A 16,767-nucleotide genomic window follows, 5' to 3' on the forward strand; every position below is an offset into this window, starting at 1 on the left:
GCAGAACTCCTCCCTGAGCGATGGTTACTCTTCTCAGCAGCTTGTTGAGCTCCTCATCAACTGCAGGTGTTGAGAGGATGATCCTGGTCTTCTTGTTGTGAGCCACGTGTCCTGCCAGCTCCAAGGATCTCAGCAGTCAGTCACTCGAGCAACTCCGCCAGGTAGACGGAGATGCATCCACGGCACCTCCTTTAAAACTCATTTGGGATTTGGGGCTGTATTTGAGGTAATATTTAAGTTTTGAGATGTTAATCAGCAACTCCCAGTTGTAGAAAACCACCTTGTCGTCATGGTTACGCTTCATAACAAATGCCTAAAAGTAAAAAGGTTTTCAGTAAAAATCCTTCCAGCGGCACATCTGATACCAGAGGAAGTAATCATCCGATAAAAGCCATTTACATCCAGAAAAAGAAGAAATAAAGTTTTCAAAAGAAACATCCCAAAATGAAAGTAACAGTTGCTCCAACGTGCAGCCACCTTGAGCGGCGCAGTTCAGTTTCATTTAACAGGACTGTGACGGATTGGGGCTAGATGGAGACATTCAATTGCGAGAAAATGCACACATTTACACTTGGAAATGCACACAATGACACAGTTTCACACACTTTTCATACATATAAACATTTTGTTTTTAGATCTAGGGTTTGAGATTGACCAAAAAAACTAAACAGAAGAATTTGAGACGAGTTCCAGGAGGGAAAAAAATGGTTATAAATTTTTCAAATATGTTTAAAACTACATCGAGACACCGCAACTCATGATGAAGTTAAGAGCCTTAATAGTTTTTTTATTGTTTTTTAAAACTCTTTTCCCTAAATGTGCATCTTAACGCTTTGTATAAAGCAGTTTTTTCCTCCGTCTCTCACATGCAGATCTATACGAATATATAAATAATGAAAATCTTATTGGAAGAAAAGCACTTTTTGTTAGAGCCTAGATTACATGAGATAATATTAAAAAATAATGAAAAACTAAGTACATGTAAATAGTTTTTCTTTTATTTAATTATTATCCATAAAGCAGATAACTCATTGATTGTGAAAAGTCACTATTTGGCACACATTTGCTAAAAAACAAAAACAAAAAAACACCATGTTCACACTGTTTTGTTTGTTGCAAAACATTTAGAGTTATAAAAATGTCTTAATTACTTTTTTAATTTAATGTATTTTTTTTTTGTTACGTTTATACATTTGTTTTCTCGCCACACACTGTCATCTGCTGGCTTAAATGGATGCATGCACAGTCTGTATTGTGGCGTTATCAATGAATCAATCCATCAATTAAAACTTTATTGCAGACACAGACACAGATTGGTCATATTGAATAGTGTTCTGATTAACAGTTAAACAGATAATATCTTACCTGTTGCAGATAGCTCTTTGAACAACAGGAAGTTTAGGACCTACAGGACTGTCTGACTGAGAAAATGCTGCGAAAATAAAATATTAAAGTTCCCTAGAGGTTAATGCAAACACTAATATTGCAACTTTATGACATTGTTATTTGACAAAATCAAAAGGATAGTCTACTGGGAGTGCTACTGTTTGATGTTTCTGAATTATCATGTCAAGAAACAAACAAAACAACTGACGTGTGTGTATGTCGTCCATTCGTCTGTTCATCCGTGACTTCATGGTGATAATCTCCTCGTTCTTATGATCTGAGAGTTTTCCCGTCAATGTGGTCGTAAGTTCCTCCAACAACTTCTACATAGACTTATCCAAAATATTAATATTCCTTTAGGTTAACTATTTATTGACTATCTGCTAACCCAAGGAGCTTAGCTGATCTTAAAAAGACAAGACTGGCACTAAAGATTCTGGAAGGAAGCATCAGGCTTCATGCAGAAAAATGAGGCCTTTCACTGCACATGTGAAAATCAAATTCAGTTAAAGAAACTGAAATTGAAACTGAAAAAAAAAAAAAAAAAAAGAAAAAGAAACTCCGAGTAGTTTTTTTTTTTTTTTATTATGTAAATTTTTGGCGTTTGAATAATTTCCACATAAAATTAAACTTGTGTTGAGCGCATTTTTCTGGCTCGTGTTAAATAAAGCACCTGTGAGAGTTTTATTGCTGTGTGACTTTTGGACACTGTACTATGCTGCCCTCTGGTGGTGAGTGTGTACAGCTGTCATTTATTGTTTCCTTAAAAGGGAACACTGGTCAGATCTTTTTGAAGCGTTATTTGTACAACACGACAAAGTTAATAGTAAAAAGTAAAAAGTTATAGTTAATATACCATTAACTACAAGTTAGTAGTTCAAGATGTGGCTTAATACTGAACCTCAGGGCATTAAAGTAAAATCTATTAATTTGAATCTTTGACATGTATTACCTGCTCTATTGTTGTTGTTTTTTTTTATCTATTGCACATTAATTTACTAATTTACTTAATTAAATAAATTTTAAACATGTTCTGGCTCCATTTGTATTTATCCTTCTTCTTTCAGCTTATCCCTCTTCAGGGGTCTCCACAGCGAGTCATCCTCCTCCATCTCACTCCAGCTACCTCCATGTCCTCTCTAACTGCATCCATAGATCTCCTCTTTGTCTTGTTCCTGGCGGCTGCATTTCTAACATCCTTCTACCAGTATACCCACTGTCCCTTCTCTGGACATGTCCAAACCATCTCAGTCTGGACCTCCTTAACTTTATCTCCCAGTTCAACCTGTGCTGTACCTCTGATGATCTCATTCCTAATCTTTTCCATCCTTGTCACTCCTAAGAAGAACCTCAACATCTTCATTTCTGACACTTCCAGTTCTTTCTCCTGTCTTTTTGTCCATGTCTCCGTCTCCAGACCATACAACATAGCTGGTCTCACCACTGTCTTGTAAACTTTTCCTTTGACCTTTGCTTACACTCTTTTGTCACAAATCACTCCTGAAACCTTTCTCCATCCACTCCATCCTGCCTGGACTCTCTTTTTCACCTCTTTACCATGTTCTCCATTTTCCTGGACAGTGGACGCCAAGTACTTGAAGTCCTACACTTTTGTGACCTCTGCTCCTTGTAGCCTCACTGTTCCACCAGCCTCCCTTTCATTCACACATATGTCCTTTGTCTTACTACTGCTGACTTTCATTCCCATCTTGAATTTATCTGTCACTGCTACAGCACATCTCACCACTGTCCAGCTGTCCTCATACATGTCCTGTACCAGTCTAACATTCTTCTCTGCCACTCCAGCTTTCCTCATGTGATACCACACCTCCTCCCTCGGCACTCTGTCATATGCTTTTTCTAAATCCACAAAGACTCAATGGAGTTCTTTCTGACCCTCTCTGTACTTCTCCATCAGCATCCTCAAAACAAAGATGGCGTCTCTGGTGCTCTTTCTTGGCATGAAACCATACTGCTGCTCACAGATGGTCACCTCTTGTCTAAGTCTTGCTTCCACAACTCTCTCCCAGATCTTCTTCGTGTGGCTCATAAACTTAATTCCCCTGTAGTTGCTACAACTCTGTACATGACCCTTGTTCTTAAAAATGTGCACCAGCACACTTCTTCTCCATTCCTCAGATATTTTCTCACCCTCAAATATTCCATTGAATATTTGAGTCAAAAACATCACTGCCATCTCTCCAAGACATTTCCAAACCTCCACTCGTATGTCATCAGGTCCTACTGCCTTCCATGTATTCATTCTTTTCAGAGCTTTACGGACTTCACCATCATGAATCTTTCCCACTTCACGGACCACAGTTTTTATGACCTCTACTCTTCTTTCTCTTTCATTCTCTTCATTCATTAGCTCTTCAAAGTACTCCTTCCATCTTCCTGTCACACTCTCCTCAATTGTTGGAACATTACCATTCCTATCTTTAACAAGCCTAACCTGCTGCACATCCTTTCTAGCCTGATCCCGCTGTCTTGCCAATTCATTCTCGCCCTCTTTACTATCCAGCCTCCCATACAACTCATCATATGCCTTCTGCTTTGCATTTGCTACCTCCCTCTTTAATTTACATTTCATCTCCTTATATCCAGTCTCCTCTCTTCTGGAAGCTCTTTCTTACCACCCAGAGCCTTTAACAGCTCCTCTATGAACTCCTCACAACATTCTTCGTTCCTCAGTTTCCACTATTTGGTCTTCTCTGATTTTACTCTTTCTCTTTTTCACAACAGTCATTCTACCCACAACCATCTGATGCTGTCTGGCCACGCTCTCCTCTGCCACAACCTTACAGTCCCCAATCTTCCTCAGGTTTTCTCTTCTACACAGAATGTACTCGACCTGCATACTCCTTCCTCCACGCTTATAGGTCACTCTATGTTCCTCTCTTTTTTGGAAATAAGTGTTGACTACATGCATTTCCATTCTCTTGTCAAAATCTGCCAATATCTGTCCTTCCTGGTTTCACGCTGCTTCCAGAGCCTGGCTGCCCTTCCACTTGGTCTCTTGGACACATAAACCATCTACCTTCCTTCTCTGCATCACGTCAGCCAGTTCTCTATTTTTGCCCATCATTGTCCTCACATTTAGAGTAGCAACCCTCAGTCTTATTTTCTTGACTTTCCATTTCTACTGACACGTTTCCCTCCTCGTGGTCTTTGACTAACAATAGCACAATTTCCGCCAGCACCCTGTTAATCAACAGCACCGGTGGCAGTCATAGTTAACCCGGGTCTCAACTGATCTGGTATGGCGTCGCTTTGATGAACTCCTATTAGTACAGGCAAAACTGTTTTATGTCAGATGCCTTTCCTGACACAACCCTCACTATTTACCCCGGCTTGGGTCCAGCACAAGAAACACATTAGCTTGTGCTTCCTAATTGTTGATTTCTCCATTTGTATTTATCCAACGTTAATAAAATACGCATAAAAAATGTATGTATGTAGAACAACTTTTTCAAATGCCCAAAATAAATAATTAAACTAAAAAAAAACTATTTTACAGATTACACATTTATTATTTTACAGCTAACAAGTCAGTAAAAAATAAACAATAATATATAGAGTAATTAGGGATAAACAAAACACAAACTTGAACGATTTTTCATTTCGCCTTTCATCAGTTGTGTCCCTGCCGACCTGCCGTAGGGAGTCTTGTCATTCTTTACCGGAAACCAACGAGCCGTCCTTTTCCCCGCAGACTCCAACATGGTGAGCTGAATTTCTTCACCGATCTACTCAGAAACGATCTATAAACATCCTACTTAGCTATCGAATAATCACACAAATATCCATCTTACTTTGAAATACAACGTGTTAATTAAAGTTGGAGATTTATATTGTCGACGACAGTAGTGATTACTGTCACGAAATGATATTTTAAAATGACCTAACGCCGCTTCTCATTCACAGTTAGCTTAGCATGAAGACAGGCAAACTGGTGAAGTAGTGGGAGTTGTGCACCAGATTAGTTTTATAATGGTTTCTTCAGCATATGAAGTTAAACCTAAAAAGTGACATGTAAACTGTAATTTAAATATGTGGCGGTGTTTGCGAGACCAGGCCGCAGCCGGCTAAGTTAGCCGGCTACATTTAGCACAGCATGCTAACCAGGCTGCACCGACAAAGCATCTCATATTTAGGCTCTCGCACGCTGTACTCCGGGTTTAAACGCAGATTAGGCTTCATTTCATGCCTCTAGCCTATGGAATGAGGAATATTTTTGTTGTTGACTGGCTGTGTCCCCTCCTGTCCAGGCTCGAGGACCGAAGAAGCACCTGAAGCGCGTCGCGGCGCCGAAGCACTGGATGCTGGACAAACTCACCGGAGTGTTTGTAAGTAAAAGTACCGTTCCATGTCGTAAAATTGCAAACTCTTGATGGCATCGCAAGGTAAACTTTTATTACTTAGCTTCTCAGATTTAAATATTTGTTTGAATACCCTCTATTAAAACATTGGGTTTTAAAAGTAATTCAATATAAACCTTATATGCCTGAAATAGGTTGTAGATTAAACTGAGCAATATGTATAAAACCATCTTGTCAAATTTCATGTCTGATCTGGATTAGTAGGGATTATTCAACCAGGCTGAATACAAAAGTTATCAATTGTGGTTTCATCTTTTTATTTTTGTCTCTTCTCAGGCTCCTCGTCCCTCCACGGGTCCCCACAAACTGAGGGAGTGTCTGCCCCTCATCATCTTCCTGAGGAACCGCCTGAAGTACGCCCTGACGGGGGATGAGGTGAAGAAAATCTGCATGCAGAGGTTCATCAAGATCGATGGCAAAGTGCGCACCGATGTCACCTATCCTGCGGGATTTATGGGTGAGGATGATCTGTTTGTTTCCCTCTAAAAACATTGCATTAATTATGAGTAGTTCAATGGGAGTTGCAAAGAATTTGTAGTAATCTACAAAAAAAAAAAAGCAAGTTTTTGCATTAGGTCTGAATGTTCACTTTTACAGTTCAGCAGGAGAGGAGCTGTGATGAATTGTTTGTTTTTGATCAGAAATGAGTTGAAATTACACAAGTAATTCCTCTAAGAAGTTCTGAGCTCCATTTTTAATGTTTTATATTAAAACATTTGAGACATGCTGCTTAGTTCTTGTGATTTGTTTTAGTGTTTTAAATAGAGTGCACTTTGTTTTTAGTGCTTTCTCCTTTTGGTTGTGATAGCTGCTATTAAAGATCACTCTGGATGTTTTAAACGTTGCTTACTGACAAAATCTGGTTAGGACTAGGGTTGTCCTGATACTAGTGTCTCCCCGACAAATACAGGTTCTTTAGTTTGGGTACTTGCCGATACTGAATACTGTTAAGTAGTTAAGGGGTTAGTGCCTAATTATTATGTAATGACTTAAGAAACACATCTTTTATTCAGAACACAGCATCAGTCTGCTGACATCACCTTGGTTTATCTTTAAAAAATAGCCAAACTATAGACATTTTTTTTATATTTTAACATTTTTTCTTGCACACTGGAAGAGGAAATGACTTCAAGCATAAACGTGTAATTGGTTTTAAGTATCCGTGTGTTTATGAGTAAATGTCTTAAATCGTGTCCTGATGAGGACAAGGCGTGAAGAGATCTTTTTTTGTAATACCACTATCCTCGCTCTTGAGCAGCAGCAGCAACGTTCACGCTGCCAATCTTTCAGACGACTGTACGAACATACTCTCACTGTATTTTGGTTCAATGATAATAAAAAAAAAAGCTTATTCTGATTCTAAAGTACGAGCACTTAAGGTTTGTACCCAGCCCGATGCCAATATTGGGACACCTAGTCAGGACCTTTATTGTGGGTCATGAGAAAATATCCACAATCAAATAAAGCTCAAGTTATAGCTAATGTTATAAATTATTTAAAAAAAAATAGGAGTCGTTAATCGATTAAATAAAATTCTAATGGCTGTGTGTTGCCTTCATACCTTTGTTTAATAGATAATTACTGTAACTTTAAACAGTTTAAATATTTAGGCTTTATTGTTTTTATGCTATTAATGCTTAGTGTATTTTTAGTTAACATTTTCTTAGTTCATATCTTAGATCTTATTACTGTTTTTCTTTTACATTTTTATACATTTGTTGGATGTTACTGGGACCCTGTGTACATAATTTCGTTCCACCACATGCAATAACAATTAAAAAACTTGAATCCTTGAGTAGTAATATTTAACGTCACAAATTTCTACCAGTGAGTTGTCACATGACCCGGCTGGAAGTGATGCCAAAAGTTTCTCTTGTAATTAAGGTCAAATAATTTAAAGTGGTATCTCGCGGTGCTGCAACTGTTGGAAGTTCGTTGTCGACTCAAATTTTCTAGTAAAAGTACACGTTTTCAGTCATGGTCCCTACTGAATTTGAGTTTTACATCCTATAAACCAGTAAGCCAGTAATCATGTTTCAAGCAGCCAGTTCTTATAGTTCCTGGTTATTGTGTGCACAGCATGCAAAACTGTATTCTGGGCACATTATCTTGTTGCCCAGCTCCACCCACACTGTGTCCGCTGTAGTTCTGCTGAATCGTCGAGCTGATGAGCTGCTTGATGTGGAGCCACTGTGGGTCCAAAGTTTTTCATTCGTTTCAATCAGTTAACTAATATAAAATAATATAAAACAAAACCATGTCCATCATTCATTGTGTGTCATTTGGTAAATTCAATTTGAGTTTAAATGTTGTTTTTTCCTCCGATTGAGCTCAAAACTGCTTGATGCTTGATAGATGGTTAATTTAGACCTGAGGTCCCCAACTCTGGTTCTCGTGGGCCACTGTTTTAGTCAACCCACCTGATGCAGATAATTGAATTACCTGATCAGAAAGTTGTTAGGTGTAGCAGAATCTCTTATTGACTAGTTAATTTGAGTCAGGTGTGTTAAAGCAGGGAAACTTGAAACATTTAAGATTGTAGACCACGTGGGTCCAGGGTGTGGACCTCTGATTTAGACCACAGCAGCTGCTTCATATAATAAAGATGCTTACAGTTTAGGTTGAACAGGTGTTAAACTGCTTTAAAGTGCATTTTAACTTTTTACAAATCATCTCATTGGCTTTTACATTAGTATTAAATTAAAGTAAAAATCCTTGTAGGCGTTATATAAACTAGTAATCTTTTTTGTTTCTAATCCTGCATGTCTGTCAGTAAAGCTGAACGCAGGGTTAAATGTAAGACTTAAACAACAGGGTCATCTCCTCTGGAGCTGTCTTGGGTTTTCTCTTTGTCCTGCAGCTAATATGAAGGTTTAACATTTTAATTAGCTAGTCCAAGTCCAAGGGAAGCCAGGATTAACAAACAAATCACTGATGTGTTGGCAGCTAAATGTATTAAATGACTGTAATTTAAATTCTGTTTTATTGTCAGTTTGGTTTTGTGTGATTTGTATCCATCTGAAAATAATGTTGCATATCTTTTGTTCATATGATCTGTTGAAAGATCCTCACAGTGTCGTATTAAATTAACTTCACACCTGAGCACATGGAGCATGTTCAGCTGTGAGACAACCTGTTCATTAACACACTGTTGTTCATTAGTTCCGTCTCTTGGGACTTGACGTCCTATAAATGGGTTCTGGTGTCAGTGACGGCACAATTCGGAGCTATTGTGTAGGATCCTTTTTTATTATTTTAGTAAATATGCACAGATGGTACATTTGTAGACAATTCCTTAATTTAGATTAACTCCCACCAGCCCAGTTCTGATTTAGCTCATTCCAACTTTATTTAAAAGATATTTCCAGCATAAACGTTTCACATTTTGTTTATTAGAAATGTTTGGTTGCGAAGTTGTTTTTAATCAGTACATTATAAAGCTTCCTCTACAGTTTTAGTAACTCTTGTGAATCTGTTTGCAAAATTCTGCATCCAGTAAGGTGGGTGTAAATATGTCAGTAGTTTATTAGCAGCCAGATGTTTACCAGAGTAGCTTGGCTCCAAATGGCAGTAAAAACAGCAGCAGGCAAGGAGTAAAATTTATATTTTTGTGATGTCCTACTTGTATTGTGCTTGCTCCAAAACCTTCCAGATTGTACTTTTGGCTTACTCTGAGTCAGCATTTTAACGCTAATAATTTAAAACGTATCTTTAGATGGTTAGCTGGTGACTCACCAACTCATTACAGTAAAATATTTGGCTTAAAATTTGTTTTCATGTTTATTATATTTGTAATTTAACATGTTAGTGAAACATGAAAGGGTTGAGTGTTTAATGGAAAAAATACAAGCACTAAAATCACATGTTTACGTTTGTGTTCACAGACGTTATCAGCATCGAGAAGACCGGTGAGCACTTCCGTCTCATTTATGATGTGAAGGGACGTTTCACCGTCCACCGCATCACCGCCGAGGAGTCCAAGGTGAGAGCCGCCTCTTTGTCTGCATCTAAAAATTAGTTCACCTGCAGTTGTGGATTTAAAAATGCATATATTAAAAATGTGACAATGTTGAACTTGGGTGACTAAGAAGTAAAAACATGATTTTGTGTGTGGGAAAAGTTCAAAAGTACTGATTTAAGCTGGTGAATAATTACATATTTGAGCCTGATATAAAATCTTGTTCATGTAGACTTTTTTTGATAAAAATGCTCAGAGGGCAAGAAAACGAAAACAAGCGCTGATTTTCTAAAGATCTATTCTCTAAATTTGGATTTGTTGCTTATTACAAGTTATTAAAGTTTTATTATGAATCATCTGTGAAAGCTAGAGTACCGTAATTTATGGACTATTAAGCAAACCCGAATATAAGCCACGCCTACTTAAAAAATTGCATATATAGGTTACGCTTGTCTAAGCTGCAAGTGTCCACATTGTAACATGAGATATTTACACAAAGATTTTTTTAAAAAACTTTTAATTAAATACATGCTGGTAACATACACAAATACGTACAGTAAATGTTTATTTTTCTGAACAGTGCCTGAAACACAGCTGGTTAAAAAAATACAGTAGCCTATCAGGAAGTCATTAATGGCTATCTTGCGCAGGAGGATGGAGGACAGCTTGTTCTGTCCTCCATCACGCAGCAGTCTTTTGATACCTGTTGGTGAAAATTTTTTTTTAATCTTTACAGTAGTCCCTTGTTTATTGCGGGGGATCCGTACCCTGAAGCCCCGCGATAAGTGAAAAAACACAAAGTAGGAGTAGTAGTACATGTAGTAAGTAGTAGTTTATTTTAGTATTTATGTGTATGTATGTGTGTATATATATATATATATATATATATATATATATATATATATATATACATACATGTATATGGATATGCATACATGTATATGGATATGCATTTTAAATGCTTCCCTCACTCTTGCAATATTATAAACAATGTTTGTAAACTCTTAAATGCTCTAAAAGAGCACAGCATGTCATGATTTCAGCTCCCTGCCTCCTCTGCTCTTTGCCACCTGAAAGCGCTCTTGGCCACGCCCACTTCTCAGCTCTGCACGATGAACAGCTGATCAGCTGCAGCAGAAAGTTTATCCTGCCGTATGGGCTGCAGAAATATGCAGTAGGTGCTAAATATTTTTAAAATAATTGATTAAATAAATCCAGTCGTGCAGCTCATCCATCAGGCAGCCAATTGTGTGTCGTCCAATATTATTTTGAAAAACCGTGATAAAGCGAGTCCGTGATAAACGAACAGAGACGTGTATTGGGCAGCTATGTGAGCGCCTGATTGTAATGAGGCGAAATGTTTTGGTGGCAGGAAGCTCAATAGCCCATCAAAATAAAAATTTTAAATCCATAAATTAGCGGCAGCATTGTATAAGCCACATTGTTCAAAGTGTGTGAAAAAAGTAGCAGCTTGTAGTCCAGAAATGACGGTACGTTTCCTGTGGTGAGAGTGAGTTTAGAATTAATGTCAATTTGTGCTAATTTGAAGATCAGTTCTGGAAGTGAAATAAAGTCCTACTTTAGAGAGTCTTGAACGTAGAACCAGGACGAGCACCTGTTACATTCTTCAACCTGTCTGCAGTACAAGCTGTGCAAGGTGAGGAAAATTCTCATTGGCACTAAGGGGATTCCTCACCTGGTGACCCACGACGCCCGCACCATCCGCTACCCCGACCCCCTCATCAAGGTCAACGACACCATCCGCATCGACCTGGAGACTGGCAAGATCACAGAGTTCATCAAGTTTGATACTGGTGGGTGGAGCTTGCTGCCGTGCGCTGAACGTTTCCTGCTAATCGATTGTTTTTGATCAGTTGTCTCCGACCCGCTCTCGTTCCTCCAGGTAACCTGTGCATGGTGACCGGTGGCGCTAACTTGGGGCGTATCGGTGTGATCACCAACAGGGAGCGCCACCCTGGCTCCTTTGACGTTGTGCACGTCAAGGACAGCACAGGCAACAGCTTCGCTACCAGACTGTCCAACATCTTTGTCATCGGCAAGGTGGGCAACATTTACTGATTGTCTCTGTCCTGGTTTTGATTAAGGGATTCAAAACTTAAGTGTTTTAGACGTTAGAATTAATTTTAGTTCGACGCACTAGATGTTGTCTTTGGGTGAGACGAGTGGCTTTAGCTCTGATTCTAGTAAAGTTTAAAAGAAGCAGCTGAGTTTGGAGCAGTGATGACCTTTCCTAGATTTTGATCAGGAATGAAAATAAAACAGTTCCTCTAAGAAGTTCTGAGCTCCACAACTTTATTTGTTAAAGCACAATTTTCCTTCTGATATTCTTCCTCCTTGAGCAGCAAACATATAATTTAGTATGAATACTGGAAGCGGGCTCTGTAGACACCTCACTGTTCAATTTAGTTATGATTCAAGGGGCTGCAACCAGTTTATCAATAACTTCTTTAATCTCAAAACTTGAAACAATCATGTGTTTAAAATCCTGTTGATCAAAAGCAGCTCGCCAACAATTAGCACTGATGCTAACTTAGCTGTTCTACGGTGTTTTCCATGATTAGCATCATTCGGCTCATCCACAACGTATTCCCAGCGCTTCACTTTCTTCACATTTTATGTTACAGCCTTATTCCAGATTGTATTACATTAATCTCTGTCCTCAAAATGCTACATACAAAAACCCATTAGGACGATGCGAAAAGAGATTTACAAATTTATAAAACTAGAAAACTTAAATCACATTTACCCAAGTATTCAGTCTTTACCATGAAGCTCCAAATGGAGCGCAGATGCTGTTTCCACTGATCATCCTTGAGCTGTTTCTACAACTTAAATGGAGTCCACCTGTGGTAAACTCAGTGGATTGGATCTGTAAAGGTACGCACCTGTCTATAAACGGTCCCACAGTGCATGTCAGCACAAACACCAAGCAGGAAGTCAAAATGAATTGTAGATCGCCAAGACAGGATTCTGTTGAGGAACAAATCTGTGGAAGGATACAGAAAAAAAAAACTGCATCTTTGAAGGTCCCAATGAGCCCAGTGACGACCTTCAATCGTGAATGAACGAAGTTTGGAACCAACAGGACTCTTCTTAGAGCTGGCCGACTGTCTGAACTGAGCGATTGGGAGAAGGGCCTTAATCAGGGAGGTGAACCCGAGGGTCACTCTGTCAGAGCTCCAGCGTTCGTCTGTGGAGAGAGGAGAACCTTCCAGAAGGACAACCATCTTCAGCAATCAACCAGTCAGGCTTCAGTATTTCCCCTAGATATCTTGCCATGGTGTGTGTTTGAGGGGGGGTGGAGGGGTGGACGTCTGAACTGATTTGTACAAACAGTTTTGGGTGGGTGAGGGAAGAGGCACTGCCTTTATCTTTTTAGCTAACATCGTTTATTTTGTGCTGTTAGCTTAGCAGTGTTTCCCCTAGATAACTTGCCATAGCGGGGCGTTCATCTCGTCCCGTGATTTTTGTCAGGGGAGGGGGGGACACGTCCTAAGCTGCGCAGCGCGCTGTTTGAACCAACAGTTTTAGAGCAGGGTGTGTGAGAGGAGAGAGACGGACACATCTCAGCCGCGTGGGGGGGTCAGCGGGGGGAGAGTAACGCACATCTGAGCCGTGCGCTGTTTGTACCGACAGTTTTCAAGTGGCGGGGGTGCGTTCAGCGTGAGGGTTCAACATGAAAGAGGCGGCTGCCTTTAGCTTTTTATCTAGTGCACCTGCATTGCGAGCCGCTAGTTTAGCGTTACGTCAGTGCTGACAGGTGGGTGGGTTTGGGGGTGGGGAGTGGGGTTCAGTAGACAAGGCGCTCTGTTCTGTTGACGGGGCGCCCCACTTGTATAATGGTAGGGGAAGCACTGGGCCTGTATGGTAGAGTGGCAGACAAAAGTCCCTCGTTAATAAAAGGTACACGTCAGCCCGTCTGGAGTTTGACAGAAAGACCTGAAGGACTCAGACCAGGAGAAACAAAACTGGTCTCATGAAACAAAGATTGAACTCTTTGGTGTGAATGGCAGGTGTCAGGAGGAAATCAGGCCTCACTCATCACCAGGCCTACAGTGAAGCATGGTGGTGGCAGCATCATGCTGTGGGAATGTTTTTCAGCAGCAGGAACTGGCAGACTAGTGAGGATAGAGGACAGATGAATGCAATGATGTACAGAGACATCCTGGATGAAAACCTGCTCCAGAGCACTCTTGACCTCAGACTGGGGCGACCGTTCATTTTTCAGCAGGACACTGACCCAAAGCACCCAGCCAAGATCTCAGAGGGGCTTCAGACCTGCTCTGTGAAGGGACCAAGCCAGAGTCCAGACTTAAATCTGATTGAACATCTGGAGATACCTGAAAATGGCTGCACAGACGTTTCTCATCCACCCTGATGGAATATGAGAAGTACTGCAAAGAAGAGTGGAGCAAACTATCTAAAGACAGGTGTGCTAAGCTTGAAGCATCAAATTCAAAAAGACTTGAGGCTGTGATTGCTGCCAAAGGTGGATCAACAAAGTATTAAACAACAGCTGTGAATACTTATGTTCATGTGATTTCTTAGTTTTATATTTTTAATAAATGTGCAAAAATCTCAAAATGTTTTTTCACATTGCCATAATGGGCTATTGTCTGTAGAATTTAATACAATTTGGAATAAGACTAACAAGACAAAATGTAAAAACAAGGTGAAGTGCTGATTATTTGTAGTTTATACACAAATCAAACGTTTCAGTCGTTCATAAATAGTCCGTTAATAACGTCAACTATTAGAGGTTATTCTGCAGGCTTCAACAAAGAGATGTAAAAGCATGATAAAAGTTGATCTCGTTTGTTGCCTGTTTTACAGTGCCAGCAACAAGGTGTCAGACTTGGTTGTATTTGATCACTGATTTAACAGATGTTCACTTTTTATGAACACATTTCAAAGAGCATTGAAATGTGTTGAAATGACTGAAACAAAATATGAAATCGAAATATTTCACAGACAAGTGGCAGATCCTAACCATTCTTCTTTGGACATCAAGTAATTAATGTCTCCTGCTGGTTTCCAGGGCAACAAGCCGTGGGTGTCCTTGCCCAGAGGAAAGGGAATCCGTCTGACCATCGCCGAGGAGAGAGACAAGAGGCTGGCCGCCAAACAGGGCAGCAGCTAAACAAAACGCACAGCCTGACCCCTGTTTCTGAATAAAATGTTATTTACAAAACGCTCACGGTTCCTGTGCTTCATTACAACACATGTTGTATGTTCCCATACAATGATGAAATGAGTTCCCTGCATCAAGGTTCATGCTCAGTAATCCAGGTGAAAAAAAATCCAACCAGGTTCTGTCAGGTGATCTGCACGTTTTTTTGTTGTTGTTGTTGATGTTTCTCAACAAATTCTCTGCATTTAACCCATCACACCTGAGATACACCCAGGTGGAGCAGTGGGCATGTATGTGGGCACCCTGGGAGCACTTGTGTCTTGCTCAGACACCACAACGTGGAAATGGCTGGGAATCAAACCTGGGCCAGATCGGCTGCCCTACTTCTACCCCATCTCAGCCCCCAATGGACAAGAACTGGTCGAAGCCACCAGGTGTCCAGTTTAGGGAAAAGAAAAGTAAAAGATGCAGCTGTCATCATCTGGAGCATGAAAGGTGTTCTGTAGGCTGTTGCATGATAGGCTTACTATTAATTAAGTTTAGCTGCTGATGTTTGGTTTTCAGCTGAAAATGTTACTGCTCTAAAGATTCAGATTCTAAAACTCAGGGAAGTAATAAGCTACTACAATTACTGAAGGCTTGTGATGTGTTGCAGGTAATTACAATCTTGTGATGTGGCTTGGATGGTGTTAAATGTCCATTAACTGGATGAGGTGTTGATTTGTCTCCTGAATATTTCACAAAATGGATGTACAGGTGCTGATATATCTCAAATGTTTTATTTCTTTTAATATTGATTTAACTGACAACTAATGAAAACCCCAAATTCAGAATCTCAAAATTCTAATATTAAGACCAATTAAAGGATTTTTATAAATGTTGGCCAAATGAATAGTGCGAGTATGTACAGCAGTTGCTCCTTTAGCCTGGATTACTGTGGCAATGTGGTGTGGCATGGAGTGGATCAGTCTGTCACTGCTCAGGTGTTATGAGAGCCCAGGTTGCTCTGATAGTGGCCTTCAGCTCTTCTGAATTGTTGGGTCTGGTGTAACACATCTTCCTCTTCACAATACACCATAGATTTTCTATGAGGTTAAGGTCAGGTGAGTTTACTGACCAATTAAGAACAGGGAGACCATGGTCCTTAAACCAGGTACTGGTAGCTTTGGCACTGTGTGCAGGTGCCAAGTCCTGTTGAAAACGAAATCTGTATCTCCATAAAGTTGGTCAGCAGGAAGCATGAAGTGCTCTAAAACTTCCTGGTAGATGCTGTGTTGACCTTGGACCTCAGAAAACACAGTGGACCAACACCAGCAGATGACATGTCCAAAGTTCTCTGATGAAAATACTTTTTACATTTCCTTTGAAAATCAAGGTCCCAGAGTCTGGAGGAAGAGAGGAGAGGCACAGAATCCATGTTGCTTGAGGTCCAGTGTCAAGTTTCCACAGTCAGTGATGGTTTGGGGCCCATGTCATTTGCTGGTGTTGGTCCACTGTGTTTTCTAAGGTCCAAGGTCAACGCAGCTGTCTGCAGTAATCCAGGCAAAAGGAGCCCCGACTAAGTATTGAGTACTGTACATGCTCATACTTTTCATGATCATACTTTTCAGTCGGCCAACATTTCTAAATATCCTTTTTTTTATTGGTAATATTCTAATTTTCTGAGATTCTGAATTTGTGGTTTTCATTAGTTGTCAGTTATAATCATAAACATTAAATGAAATAAAGATTTGAAAGACAGTATATCAGTCTGTGTGTACTGAATGAATATAATATACAAGTTTCACTATTTGAATGGAATTACTGAAATAAATAAACTTTTTCATGATATTCTAATTTTATGACCAGCACCTGTATGCACAACTGTGTATATATATATATATATATAT

The 16,767-nt window shown here is 39.7% G+C and overlaps 1 protein-coding gene and 2 non-coding genes across 3 annotated transcripts; all 3 read left to right on the forward strand.

Moving 5' to 3' along the window:
- Positions 1 to 5,073: 5,073 nt before the first annotated feature.
- rps4x (ribosomal protein S4 X-linked) lies at positions 5,074 to 14,940 on the forward strand (the record flags this gene model as incomplete). The annotated part of the gene is given in 7 exon segments (XM_037682890.1): positions 5,074 to 5,112; positions 5,658 to 5,735; positions 6,045 to 6,225; positions 9,653 to 9,750; positions 11,369 to 11,540; positions 11,630 to 11,787; positions 14,786 to 14,940. Coding segments are annotated over 7 exon segments (792 nt in total). The 3' UTR covers positions 14,888 to 14,940.
- Positions 6,381 to 6,457, forward strand: LOC119421242. Its single transcript, XR_005187352.1, has one exon. It is a non-coding gene; the product is annotated as a small nucleolar RNA SNORD61 (small nucleolar RNA).
- On the forward strand, positions 11,962 to 12,032 carry LOC119421250. Its single transcript, XR_005187353.1, has one exon. It is a non-coding gene; the product is annotated as a small nucleolar RNA SNORD61 (small nucleolar RNA).
- Positions 14,941 to 16,767: the final 1,827 nt, after the last annotated feature.

Source organism: Nematolebias whitei, chromosome 1 (assembly GCF_014905685.2).
Source record: "Nematolebias whitei isolate Nwh7 chromosome 1, NemWhi1, whole genome shotgun sequence".
Taxonomy (NCBI): domain Eukaryota; kingdom Metazoa; phylum Chordata; class Actinopteri; order Cyprinodontiformes; family Rivulidae; genus Nematolebias; species Nematolebias whitei.